General features: G+C 43.0%; 1 protein-coding gene across 1 annotated transcript in view; it reads right to left on the reverse strand.

Annotated features, from left to right (window-relative positions):
- Positions 1-2420: 2420 nt before the first annotated feature.
- LASP1 (LIM and SH3 protein 1) overlaps positions 2421-14587 on the reverse strand; it is a 55961-nt gene continuing 43794 nt past the window's right edge. The window contains exons 5-7 of the mRNA XM_070728761.1: positions 13120-13285; positions 9785-9888; positions 2421-5845 (exon numbers count right to left, since the gene is read on the reverse strand). Of these exons, the coding sequence (XP_070584862.1) occupies positions 5672-5845; positions 9785-9888; positions 13120-13285 (444 nt within the window). The 3' untranslated portion in view covers positions 2421-5671. The remainder of the gene's footprint in view (positions 5846-9784; positions 9889-13119; positions 13286-14587) is intronic.

Here is a 14587-nt window from a genome sequence, read left to right on the forward strand (position 1 = left end):
AGAGCATCCAGCCTATGCCAATGCAAGATAAGAGCACTGCGCTCTCCTGGCCATAGGTCACCAGAGTGTAACGTTCTTGTGACAGGAAAATGAATAAAGTCAAGCGGAAGGCGGCCAAATGCCAGGGAAGCAATCAGCTGTTCAGCAGTAAGCTCAGGAGTGCCACTCTCTAGCCAGACCTGCATTGCCTTTGACAGCCTGATTAAATGGCGAGAGAATGGCAAGCTCCAAAACCCTGATACGAAGGGGAACTTCCCCCTTTGAATAATTAATAAATGACTATGGCTGAGGGCTTGGCACAGGGGAAAAGTCCAAGAGTTTGCGAGGCTATCGCTTCTCGCAGCTATTTAAACTTAGTATCTTCCTTGAAGCAGTAAAACTCATGAAGTAGGATCTTTGATTGGTGGAACAAACAATAGGAGAAGAGGGAATACACATCCTAACAGGCCAAGGACTGAGTCAAAGAGGGAGAAATGGGCAAGGGCAGAGATTTACAAAAGAAAGATTCAATCCTCATTTGCTGAATGGACAGTGTCATCCCATACTTGGATGTTGGCTCCACCCACTATGGAGAATGGTTATAAACAGCCCAGGCTGAATTTGTGCACTATTTCTAAACCATATATTTAGCCACAATTTGTTAAAGCTGTGATTGCTTGATCTGGCATGCTAATCCATAAATTTTAGTTCACAAATTACAGTGGCTGAGTTCTCACATTGCATCAATTCAAATATATATATCCAGAAATGTATTTTTCCCATTAAAAATTAAACACCAAATGCTGTATAGAAATCAAATTTTCTTAACTGCTCTTTAGTGTCGAATTACCAAGTTCTTCACCACAGCGGGTACAAAGACTTTAGTTCAGAATTTAGTTTTTTTAATTTGTGCTAAAAAGATTAGATTAGATTTATTGGATTTATATGCCGCCCCTCTCCGCAAACTCGGGGCGGCTCACAACAACAATAAAACAGTACATAATAACAAATCCAATGCCCACCAATCTAATTACAGTTTAAAATTAATAAATTTATAAAACAATCCCAATGTATATAAAAACAGACACACAGTCAATCAATCAATGGCAAAACAACATGGGCAAGGGGGAGATGTTTAGTTCCCCCATGCCTGACGGCAGAGGTGGGTCTTAAGGAGTTTACGAAAGGCAGGGAGGGTGGGGGCAATCCTAATCTCAGGGGGGAGCTGGTTCCAGAGGGTCGGGGCCCCCACAGAGAAGGCTCTTCCCCTGGGTCCCGCCAGACGGCATTGTTTGGTCGACGGGACCCGGAGAAGGCCGACTCTGTGGGACCTAACCGGTCGCTGGGATTCGTGCGGCAGGAGGCTGTCCCGAAGATATTCTGGTCCGGTGCCATGAAGGGCTTTATAGGTCATAACCAACACTTTGAATTGTGACCGGAAACTGATCGGCAACCAATGCAGACTGCGGAGTGTTGGAGTGATATGGGCATACTTAGAGACGCCCATAATTGCTCTCGCAGCTGCATTCTGCACGATCTGAAGTTTCCGAACACTTTTCAAAGGTAGCCCCATGTAGACAGTGTTACAGTAGTCGAGCCTCGAGGTGATGAGGGCATGAGTGACTGTGAGCAATGACTCCCGGTCCAAATAGGGCCGCAACTGTCGCACCAGGCGAACCTGGGCAAACGCCCCCCTCGCCACAGCTGAAAGATGTTTCTCTAATGAGAGCTGTGGATCGAGGAGGACGCCCAAGTTGCGGACCCTCTCTGAGGGGGTCAATAATTCCCCCCCCAGGGTAATGGACGGACAGATAGAATTGTCCTTGGGAGGCAAAACCCACAGCCACTCCGTCTTGTCTGGGTTGAGTTTGAGTTTGTTGACACCCATCCAGGCCCCAACAGCCTCCAGGGATGAACAAATTAACAATACATGTTTCCTTAATCAACCCAGAATATCAAAGGTCCCTGAATTTGACTAGTACATTTTAGTTATTGTTGTCTGTGAGTGTGCACTAGCAGAACCAATGTCTTGAAACTGTTCTTCTAACATAAAGTTACTTTATAAAATCAGTGGCCTCCAAAATACTGAGCAAATACTAAATTTTATTATTTTGCATTGTCAAATCCTATCCTGGATGTCGTGTTTGAAATAGGCTATTTATGGATTGTTGTATGCTGCTCAGAATGTTTTTTGTCAGATGAGTAGCTTCACAAATTTGATGAACAAATAAATGTTAACAGCAAACGATCAAACTCTTGTTCCCATAACCATTTGTCTCAGTGTTACAAATGATACCACAATGTAATCAAGTTTACTCTAAAACTGGATTAGTAAAATCTATTGCTATAAAATAGCTTTTTTCCTCTTTTATTGATACAGTTGAAAAGGGATGTGTAAGGGGAAGAATGTAATTCCATAAAATGAAGAAACAAAACAATCAGCAGGTACAAATTATATTTTTATTTTTAAATTGGCATAAACCAGAAGAGAACTGGCACTACATTTGATTCTATGGTCCCATTGAAAAAGGCCAAATGATTTTGAGAGGGTGTGTAAGCCCACAGTAAAGAAATACACAAAGAGAACAAATGAAAACCCCAAAATATAGTTCAAAACAAATCATTAAAGCCATCAATTTAGTCATTGAAGTCTCATTTAAAAATCTAAGATATACAGAAGACATGATGTGAATAACAATGGCTACAGAGATGCATTTTAACTGTTCTTTCTTTTTTCATTTATTTATTTAAATATGGGTTTAGGTGCTTTTCAGATAGTGGGGGAAAAAATCAAAGATAAAAGTGCATAATTCAAAGAAGGCAGGAAAAAAATCAAGCAATGACAAATCATTGATTTCAAGAGGTGTGAAAAAGCTAGAAGAGATTTTTTTAAATGAGCTATTCTATTGAACTTTATTTGGTCCTCTAAAAATATTTATTCACATTATGTAACTTTGGATCTTCCTCATGAAAAGATAGCCTCTGCAGGATTGTCCACACGATTTTGCCTACTTCTCATCAGTCAAAAAAACAGCTGCTTCTAAACTTGTGCTTACACCTTAGCACCAAGAATATGATGATCTCACCTCCATCACTCATTCCTCAGGCACCTTTTAAAAACGTACGTCAAGGATAAGTGGTCCCTAGACACCTGCAGTCCTAAAAATTGCCTTCTGACAGGAAAGCCTCCCACCATTCTCACTGGCCTTTCTAGTGGCTCCAACAGAGCTCATGGAATTATGTTATAGTATGAGGAAACAGACACTCCTTCCTTGAATACCCTTTTCACTAGTGCAAGGGAAAAACAGAGACTAGGATTTTTAAGAAATAAGAATCTAAACTGTTTGTGCTTCTACAACACAAAATGGATAACTTGATAATTTGATTGTTAGTTCTATATTGATTGGAATAATGCATAAGAGCTTCTTTAAGAGGAAAGCAGCTCAAATCAAACAGCAAACATATTCTAACTATAAAAGGTACAAGGCCAGAGTAAAATACTGGAACATCCCTTTATTTAAATTTGGAGGAACTATACACTGAGGTAAAAGATTCTCCTTAATTCTTGCTTAATGAATATCCTTGCTTGCACCCCTTGAAGAGATGGTTGCTTTTTATTCTTAACTGTATATGTTTTGTAGTGCAAAGAGAGTTAAGGAAAAATAGTCCCAGATACAGTGAAAATAATACAGAGAGAATGCCAGCCCTTTACATGCCTCCTCTATGCAAGGGGAAAAAGCAGAGATCAAAAAGCTATATCAAACAGCTCTGGAATGGCAAAAAATTTCAAAGTAGTAAGAATTTATCCTATTGATCCTTTACAGTGGAGAGGTAACATGAACAAAGCCAGAAAGAATAAGTGAATATGCCTTTGATAACTGTAGCATATTTAAATGTTACAAATATCAGCTTTCAGGATACTTTCTGCTATGGGACAGAGAGGTTGAACTTTTGCTGAACGGGAGAGGGTGAGTGAGTCTTGGGAGAACTTTAAAAATAAGAGAAAGCAATTACTACTCAATGAATGATCTAAGAATTTCACACTTTCAGTAATCCTCTTGCCTTTGTGGTTCAATTACATTATCCAAGCAACATAAATTTCCAGTTTTGTAGCAGTTCCCTGATATTTTTTTTAATAGCAAACTTCTATAAGAAATTTGATTTTGGTCCATGTTATCCCACACAGTAAAGAAACTGTCAATCTGACAGCAAAGAAGGAGAAAGTAAAATATTTCTAATGAAAGGACTTCTTTCACCTGATGACTTTGCCCAAGTATCAGGTCTATTATGGAAAAACAGAGGAAAAGAGGATAGATTGTAAACATTGCTTGGCTCAAATGGCACACAAAGGAAAGAGGGAGCTGTTTCTTAATCTGCCTATTTATTAACTGACAAGACTTTGAGTTCTAATTTAAAAAATCATCATACAAAAATTTACTTTGAACAGAAACTTATGAAAAACAAAAATGTGGTCCCAAAGACAGCACCTCTGTAGAAAGCATAACTCTTTTCGCTAGGGCCGATACAGAGAAATTTAGGGAATTTGTCTATTTCCACATATTAAATACCAATAGGAGTTAGAAGTCTGGAGAAAGGGGCCTCTATGGAAGTTCTTAGTCGTTGTGATCATAGTTGTCCAAAAAGTGCTTTTAAAAAGGCAACTGAGCTTTTTTGATGTCTTCAAGGTATGCAGGTTAAATGTTCTAGTGGCAACTCTTCATGAGCATTCTTCTGATTACATTCTAATCATGCCACATATCAGAACAAACTAGAGATCCACTCTGGTTGAGTCATGGCATCTGAGAGGCAATGCTAACATTATAATCAAGCCTGTTAAACCAGGGGTCCCAATCCCCAGCCCACTACTGGGCCTTAACTCAGTGGTAGGCAAATGGGCACACAACTCTAATTGCCTCGAGTAGCGGGTGAATGACGCAGCTCATACATGTGCCCACCACTGGTGCTCATCCACCGCTTGCACATAATTATTTCCTCTACCTTGCCCATTCCCACCGGTCTACAAAGGTTGAGGATCATTGTGCTAAACTATTTCATATGTATAGAGTACCTTTATGCTAGAAACTGCTTCATCTTCAAAATCTTCCATATAGACTACATATATGCTCACTGCTTTGAATCCACAAAAAACTCTCCTGCTATTGAAAAATACTTTCATTTTTTTCAAATGGATATTTAACATTCATGGAAAGGAAAGTTAGAATAAATGAGCAAGAGTCAACACTGCAGAGATCCTGATAATCTTTTTCAATAAAATGCTCAAATTTTCCCTAAGTTACTGAAAGTGTGACGTTCCTTTCCTTCCCCACTAGCCAAATAAACAGCTTTTCAGCCTTCCCACACTATTTCCTAATCCATGTAGCAATAGAAGTAGGATTTATTTCATTATTAATTCCAAAAAATACAACTCCAGGGAGACGGAGAAGGAGAAGGGCACAGTGCTATTTTCCATGAAGGCCGAGGAAAAGGAATGGAAGGGCAATTGCATGATACCCCTCCCAAGTTCGTATGCCTCCAAATCAAGGCTAAGTTGGTAGAGAAAAATATGACCATGTCAAAGATTCATAACATAATAAATGATGGGTAACAAGAAAGAGCAAAGAAGTGATAAGGGAACAAAAAACCCCAAAGAGCCCTTGCCCTGCTGGCTTTCAGGGTAGCACTACAACAGAGCTCATATAGCCTCCACATAGTTAGCTGGAAGCATGCCTGTGTCACCGGTCCGTTCAACGGTGCCATACATCCAACCATCATCAATTTGCTGCACATTGATTATGGTATCACCATCCTGGAAGGAAACCTCATCTTCATCAGCTGCACTGTAATCATAGACTGCACGGAACCGTTTCTGGGAGAGGGGGGAAGAGAAGTAAAATATAAATCAATGCTCAGAAATGGATATTCCCAAAACTGTGGGAAGTGTCTATCTATCCTCCCCCCCTCCCTCCCTCCCTCCCCCCACACACATACATCTATACAAACACATCTGTGTGTGTACACACAAACACATCTATGTGTGTGTGAATCATATTTAGGTTCAATGAATTTTATTTGGTAATATTTGTGCAACCCAAAAGCTTCAAGAAAATGCATGGTGTAAATCATATGTGTTGCATGTGTGAATCATATTTAGGTTCAATGAATTGTATTTGGTAATATTTGTGCAACCCAAAAGCTTCAAGGAAATGCATGGTGTAAAAACTAAGTGTAGACAGATAGAGGCTGATAGAAAGGTTTATTTCTCTGTCCACCCTGATTTACAAATAATCTGAATCTCCCAATTAGGAAAGGTGGTGGGTTTTGTTTTTATTTTTTTGCAGAAAATGAAATCCAAGTTGAAAGGAACAGTTTATTACTTTTCCTTGTTAGGTATCTTACAAACTACAAATTAACAAGTTCTCTTTTGTCTCCTAAGGTTTCAACATTCTCCTGTTGCTCACATCATCTTTAGTATACAACTCACTGTATTTTACATTATGTTCAAGCATTTAAGCATATCAACGGGAAAGTGGAATTAGTGGTAAATGAACATCTTCTCAGAGATAAAATATAGGAAGGCACCCAACCTATAGGCCAAATAAAAACCACATAATTATATACAGTGATACCTCATGATACGAACTTAATTGGTTCTGGGACGAGGTTCGTAAGGTGAAAAGTTCGTAAGATGAAACAATGTTTCCCATAGGAATCAATGGGAAAGCGATTAATGCGTGCAAGCAAAAAACTCACCCCTTTTGCCTCATTGCTGCCGGCATTCAGATCGTTCGGGGGTGGGTAGAGGAGGGGGGAGACGGGGGGGGGGAGAGAGAGACAGTGCAGACTGCCCAGAGGGAGCCTCATGGGTGGATTGGGTAGACAGTTACTGTCCGGCTGCAATGACTCAAAGGGAAGGGAGGCGGAATACGGGAGGAGGAGGGAGGCAGCCTCCACGCTCCAGGAGCTAATTGGCCAAAGACGTTCCCAGCCCAGCGCTTTTACATTGATCCCTTTCTCCGCCTCCCTCCCAGCCTCCGGACCGCATTCGCCTTCCTCCCGCCCGCAGCCGACTGACCGTGGGATCCTTCCCGAGCTCGGAGAGCTTCCTGGGAATGAAAGCTCGCGAACGCAACAAGGGCGAAAGCCAGTGCTGCGAAGACCAGGCGGCGCTCCAGAGCCTCTGCGGCATGTTAAAGACTGCCTCCTGCCTGCCCCTGCTCTTCTGCCGGAGCGGGGACAGGCAGGAGGAAGTTATGCCGGATACGGGCGATGGGTGGGACAGAGGGGTGGGGTTAAGCCTCCTTTGGCGGCTGGGGAGCTGCGCGGCTTTGCCTTTTGCAGGGAGGGCAAGTGAAGGGCCGGATCTCCTGCCTCCTGCCTCCCCCCCCCCCCCAAATGTCTCCGCTGTAGCAGCTGCTACAATAGACTTCCACGCCTTTCGTCCGTGCCTGGCGGGAGGTGAAGAGTGCTTTGCCCAGTGCAAAGTTGACAGCAAGCAGCTCCGCAGTCGCCAAAGGAGGCTTAACCCCACCCCTCTGTCCCACCCATCGCCCGTGGCCGGCATAACTTCCTCCTGCCTATCCCTGCTCTTCTGCCGGCCACGGGCGATGGGTGGGACAGAGGGGTGTGGTTAAGCCTCCTTTGGCGACTGCGGAGCTGCGCGGCTTTGCCTTTTGCTGGGAGGGCAAGTGAAGCGCCGGATCTCCTGCCTTTTGCCCAGCCAAACCCCCAAATGTCTCCGCTGTAGCAGCTGCTACAATAGACTTCCACGCCTTTCGTCCGTGTCTGGTGGGAGGTGAAGAGTGCTTTGCCCAGTGCAAAGTTGACAGCAAGTAGCTCCGCAGTCGCCAAAGGAGGCTTAACCCCACCCCTCTGTCCCACCCATCGCCCGTGGCCGGCATAACCTCCTCCTGCCTATCCCCGCTCTTCTGCCGGCCACGGGCGATGGGTGGGACAGAGGGGTGTGGTTAAGCCTCCTTCGGCGACTGCGGAACTGCGCGGCTTTGCCTTTTGCTGGGAGGGCAAGTGAAGCGCCGGATCGCCTGCCTTTTGCCCAGCCAAACCCCCAAATGTCTCCGCTGTAGCAGCTGCTACAATAGACTTCCACGCCTTTCGTCCGTGCAAGCCTATTGTAGCTCGCCCATGGCCGGCAGAAGATCGCTCTTGCCCGGCTTCACACGAGGCATCAGGTCAGCATTCTGGGCGGGCGGGCGGCGGACGAGGAGGGGGAAAGCCTACTGCAGCAGCTGCCACAGCCGCCAGCTTCCCCGCCGCCCACCCGCACAGAATGCTGACCTGATGCCTCGCGGGGAAGCCAGGCAAGAGCGATCTTCTGCCGGCCATGGGTGAGCGGCGGGGAGTCGGGGCTGCTGGCAAGCGCCCCAGCCCGGCTGTGACCTTTTAAAACAGCCGGGCGGCTTCCCAGCAGCCTCCCGAAGCCAAACGCCAAACCCGAACTTCCGCGTTCGGCTTCGGGAGGCTGCTGGGAAGCCCCCCGGCTGTTTTAAAAGGTGACAGCCGGGCTGGGGGGCTTCCCAGCACCCCCCCCAACCCCGAACCCGGAAGTTCGGCAAGAGTTCGGGGTTCGGGAGGTTGCTGGGAAGCCCCCCAGCCCGGCTGTCACCTTTTAAAACAGCCGGGCGGCTTCCTAGGAGCCTCCGAACGCCGAACCCGGAAGTTCGGGTTTGGCGTTCGTAACTCGAAAAAAGTTCGTAAGAAAAGGCAAATTTTTTCTGAACCCCGGGTTCGTATCATGAGTTGTTCGTAAGACGAGGGGTTCGTATCTTGAGGTACCACTGTATCTGGACAGCCACTTATTCCATGAAATTTTAATTTCCTCTATGTCTTCCTCTATAGTCCTGTTTCCCCCGCCCCACCCCGATCCTGCTATATGTTGCTGCAGATTGCAGCAAAAGATTTTTAAGTCTTTCTGCTCTACATTCTCTAATGTTTGCTGCTTAACTGATTGTTTGGAAATAATCTGACAAGTAGGAAAAAGAATATTGTGCAGTTCCAATGCTATGCTTCCTTTTTCCAGTGCTCCAGCAACCTATTGAAAAGTGTGAAAAGATAGATGTAAACATTTGTCTCCTATTAGCTCCCATCCCAAATAGCTTTTATGGCTTGTTCTGGTAGAGGATACCTCTTATATAACCACCACCCTCTCCACTGTTACATGCAAGCACAATTCATTATATTTTATACATTATACTTACAATTATTATTTTTTATATTATTCTTTATAAAACTGAAATATAATTTTTTTTAAAAGAACAGGCAAAAATTAGGCATATCAAGTAGAAATGCTACACACTATCCATTTTGGAGGAACTTTGCTCTTGCTGTTTGGTTTATAGATGGTTTATAGCTCCATTGTTCTGCAGATCAGCATGAACTGAATAAAACTTTGAATCAAAAATTTTACTGATTATCTGAGACTTTTCTAACTGAACAAGTTAAAGAATAAAAAGATAGAACCATAATTTCAAGATTCAGCTGAAATCAGAAAGTCAGTAGACAGGTGGAGGCTAAATATCACAGTATTCTGAGATGCCTTCTGTAGTTTCACATGCTATAGAACTTGCAAAATTATTCCCTTTCCAGTAATGAACATTAATTGCTGCAATTAAAGTGTCATTTAATATATATACTATGACACAGAAGTACCTTTCTTCCTGTCTTCAGCTGAATCTTAGAACAGATCACATCATTGGACACTAGTTAAGAGTTAAAACTACTTATTTCAGAATAAAAATCTGAAATATTTACAAGAAATTGTATATACACGTCAATTAAGGACCATACTTACTCCGCCTCCACTGGGGGCACTACGCTGTATTGAGACTGGTGCTGCTGCTACCTTAAAACCATATGATTGAGAAGATGGTGGTTGTGATTGCTGCTGCTGATAACCTAAAATTGGGGGCGGGGTGGAGGAGGACAAAGACATTGTTAACCATTGATTATAATTTGAACCTGCACTAGATAACCATCAATGCAAAGTTCCTGATGAAAATGAGATGCAAAATTCACATTAAAAACTACACTGAGACAAAAAAACTGTTAAAGGAATAACAGATCTTTGCTTCTATTTGTCATTATGTTTTTAAAACTCCTGCAATAATTTGTACTGTTTATTTGTGGAATGAGTTTACACCTCATGCTGCAAAATTCCCTCTGGCTGTTTTTTTGAGTCCCATGTCATGAAAAAGAGCCTCGGTGGCACAGTGGTTAGAGTGAAGTACTGCAAGCTACTTCTGCTGATCACCAGCTGCCAACAGTTTGGAAGATCGAATCTCAGTAGGCTCAAGGTTGACTCAGTCTTCAATCCTTACAAGGTCAGTAAAATGAGGACTCAGATTGTTGGGGGCAATATGCTTGCTCTATATAAACAACTTAGAGAGGGCTGTAAAACACTGTGAAGTGGTATATAAATCTAAAGGCTATTGCTATGATTTGGGGGATAATAATTTATAATCAAATGGAGCAATTTGTATGCTTATTAAAAGTTAATAGTTTTAAACCTTAATTTTATTTGAACTTTATAATGGTTCTTCATGGTCTATGCAAGAATTTAAATTTTTAAAATTAATTTATTGGATTTGTATGTCACTCCTCTTCGAGGAATCGGAGCAGCTCACAACAGCAACAGTAATACAGTAGAATACAAATCCAATATAAAACTATATTAAAAACCCATTATTATTAAAAACTAGCAATTCTAAAACAGTCACACCAATCTCATATGCTTAAATCAGAGATGTGGGGGAGTAGTTAATCCCCCCATGCTTGGCGGCATAGATGGATCTTCAACATCTTGCAGAAGGTAAGGAGGGTGGGGGCAATTCGAATCTCAGGGGGGAGCTGATTCCAGAGGGCTGGAGCCACCACAGAGAAGGCTCTTCCCATAGGTCCTGCCAGACGACATTGTTTAGTTGACGGGACCCAGAGAATGCCAACTCTGTGGGACCTAATTGGCTGCTGGGATTCGTGTGGCAGAAGGCAGTCCATAGGTATTCTGGTCCATTGCCATGTAGGGCTTTATAGGTCATTACCAACACTTTGAATTGTGACTGGAAACTGATCGGCAGACAGTGCAAGCCACAGAGTGTTGATGAGACATGGGCATACCTAGGGAGGCCCATGATAATTCGTGCGGCTGCATTCTGCACGATCTGAAGATTCCAAACACTTTTCAGAGGTAGCCCCATGTAGAGAACATTGAAGTGATGAGGGCATGCATGACTGTGACCAGTTGTGGCCCTGCTGTCCAAATAGGGCCGCAACTGGTACTCCAGGCGAACCTGGACAAATGCCCTCCTCGCCACAGCCGAACGATGATGTTCTAATGTTAGCTGTGGATCAAGGAAAATGCTGAAGTCCAAATAGGGCCGCAACTGGTACTCCAGGCGAACCTGGACAAATGCCCTCCTCGCCACAGCCGAACGATGATGTTCTAATGTTAGCTGTGGATCAAGGAAAATGCTGAAGTTGTGGACCCTCTCCGAGGGGGTCAATAATTCCCCCCCCCAGGGTAATGGACGGACAGATGGAATTGTCCTTGGGAAGCAAAACCCACAGCCACTCCGTCTTGTCAGGGTTGAGTTTGAGTCTGTGGACATCTATCCAGATCTTAACAGCCTCTAGACACCAGCACATCACTTCCACTGCTTCAGCGACTGGACATGGGGTGGAGATGTACAGCTGGGTGTCATCAGTGTACTGATGACACCTCACCCATGCCCTTGGATGATCTCACCCAGTGGTTTCATGTAGATATTGAATAGCAGTGGGGAAAGGACTGACCCCTGGGGCACCCCACAAGGAAGAACCCTCGGGGTCGACCTCTAACTCCCCACCTACACCGACTGTGATCGGCCAGAGAGGTAGGATGAGAACCACTGCAGAACAAAGCCCCCCACCCAGCAATTATGATGGAAAGGTTCGAGATTAATTAAAAATTTTATATTGAGAAAATTGATAGGGGGAAAAAGATTTAATTAATATATGTGTATACTGGATAGTCTGTTAGGTACCGTTTCTTTTTTTCTTTATGTTTGTATTATACTGTATTGTTGTATGTATGTATTGTTTTTAATTGTACTATAAATAAAAAACTTTTAAAAAAAATATCGGCAGGCTTCATCTACAACAGCGGTTCTCCACCTGTGTGTCATGACCCCTTTTGGCGAATTGAACGACCCTTTCCCATGGGTCATCTAATAGCATCAGAAAACACATGTTTCCGATGGTCTTAGGAACTGAGATTCCACTCCTCTATCCATCTCCAGATGACTCTACCCACATACAAAAAAAATTAAAATAATCTGTACTATGGGAACTTCTGAGCATGTGCAGAAGCTGAATTTTCAGCCCTGCACATTTTTTTTAAAAAAAAATCAGCACTATGCATGCTTGCATGCATGAAGCGCCCGCCCACAAGGCATGGCCACGCAATGCAGGAGGAAGCGAACCAGCAGCAAGGTAAATTAGAACCCACCCCTGAGTTTTCTAATTATTTTATTATTTTATGGTTGACTCACCACAGTATGAGGAACTGTATTAAAGGGCTGTGGCATTAGGAAGATTGAGAGCCAATGATCTACAATAATATTCTGGCCTTTAAATATGGATGGATAAACTGTGGGAGTAAATGGCATCAACTAGCCCAGTCTTTACATTTATATTACATTTTTCCCTGTCAAACTCTTCTTTCAGCACAGGACCCAATGCTATGGAAACTGTTTCATTTCACCCATGTGTTATGATTCTTCTAATATCAGAATTCTGATGGGATATAATACTAACAAGGTTAGGATTAGGAATACTCAGATTCAAGTACCCTTTCAATTATCAATAGTAACTTTGGGCTGCTACTTTTTTTCAGCTCAATCTATCTCATAGGTAAATTAAATAAAATGAGACTATATCCCAGCATGAGTTCCTTAGATTGCATGGTAAGAAATAAATAATAACTATATATTATAAGGCTTCATAAAACACCACCGTATAACCATAAGTTGAACAAAGGAAATCTTATCTTATTTGTGCAAGACTAAATTACTGCAAAGCAAATTAATACTTATATTCATGTGAATACATTGATAGCATTGCCAGCAATCTCTTTTTCCTCCTGCCAATTACCAGGGTTACTTGGCTGGACATGATGAGGTTGCTGATGTGAGGCAGGCGGCTGTTCAACTGGTCTCCTGTAATTGGCACCTTCTTGGGAATTACGGCGTTCCAGCTCACTTCCCTCTCCTGCAGGAGAACCCATCTTGCTCTTCTCAAATTCCTCATGGTATTTGATCTACAAAATAAGAAAAAGATACTATCAGCAAAAGCACTGAGACAAATGGGGAAGCTTATAAAGTATTTGCCAAATCATTAGTAGAAAATTTCCTGACTCCTTATGTTGTGTGTAATATCCTAGGGCATTAGTGAGTTAGCCAACCTATTCGCTAGTCACGCTGGTGACAGAGTGTGATTGGTTACCTCGTCAGCATAGGTGCATATAGTGTCACCTTTCTTCAGTACAGCTGGTGAGGTTCCTTTGAGTACACAGCACTGGCGACAAAGATTTGAGCCTTACGCTGCACCGTAATGCTAAATAACCATTAGGAGATATGTCTACCATAGCTACACTAGCCTCATTTCATCAACCAGTCTTTAAATCACAAATGGATACGTGGGACACACATCTAGCCAAATTTGACTGTTTTTTAATTGCCCACGATTATACAGATTTCAGGGGACAGGAAGAGAGCTTTCTTTCTCGGGTTCTCTGGGTTCAGTAAAATGGGAGGAACTGGGCCCAAATTACAGGACCATTTCGCCCCACCGCCATCTCGTTGCACCCATCGTTACATATTTTACCATCGGAACCAGGGCGAGGGCAAGACAATTAATAAGTATATAGATGTGCTGCAGCGAACAGCTTTGCACTGTGAATTCCAGAACTTGGAAGATTATTTATTGGATTATTTATTCCTGTCATTGGGAAGGGGTGTTTTCCTGTCAGCTATAAGAAATTCTCTAGGCATCTGCCTTTGGTAATTGTAGAAGTCCCATTGACCAGTCTTTTAGGTTTTGACTGGTATAGAAACATAGAAACATAGAAGACTGACGGCAGAAATTGGATTTCTATGTTTCTATGTTTCTATCAATCATGCTCTGGTACCTAAGGCGTACCCTGTTCCTGTAGTGCAGCATTTGCTGCACTCATTGGGTGTGGGAAAGGTTTTTGCGCAGTTATTGATACTCAAGTGTATCAGTAACTGCCAGTAGACAATAAAGCAGCTTATGCCCAAACTATTTCAACTCATAGGGGCGCCTTCAGGTGCAAGAGGTTACATTTTGGGGTTAGCACAGCTCATGGTATATTCCAGTAGCTAATGGAGCGTCTCCTTTGGGGGATACCCAGAGCACTCCCTTATTTTGATGATGTTCTGCTGGTTGTACCTAATGAAAAACAATTATTAGAGAAATTAAGGGCATTCTATCCTTCCACAACCTCAAGATTTGGGGATGTCATGCAGAATAACCTGAATTCCTTGGGGATACCCTTCTCAGGCCCTCTGCTCCATGGTCTATTTGCCAGACTTGCAAGTTT

This window comes from Erythrolamprus reginae, chromosome Z (assembly GCF_031021105.1).
Source record: "Erythrolamprus reginae isolate rEryReg1 chromosome Z, rEryReg1.hap1, whole genome shotgun sequence".
In the NCBI taxonomy this organism is placed as follows: domain Eukaryota; kingdom Metazoa; phylum Chordata; class Lepidosauria; order Squamata; family Dipsadidae; genus Erythrolamprus; species Erythrolamprus reginae.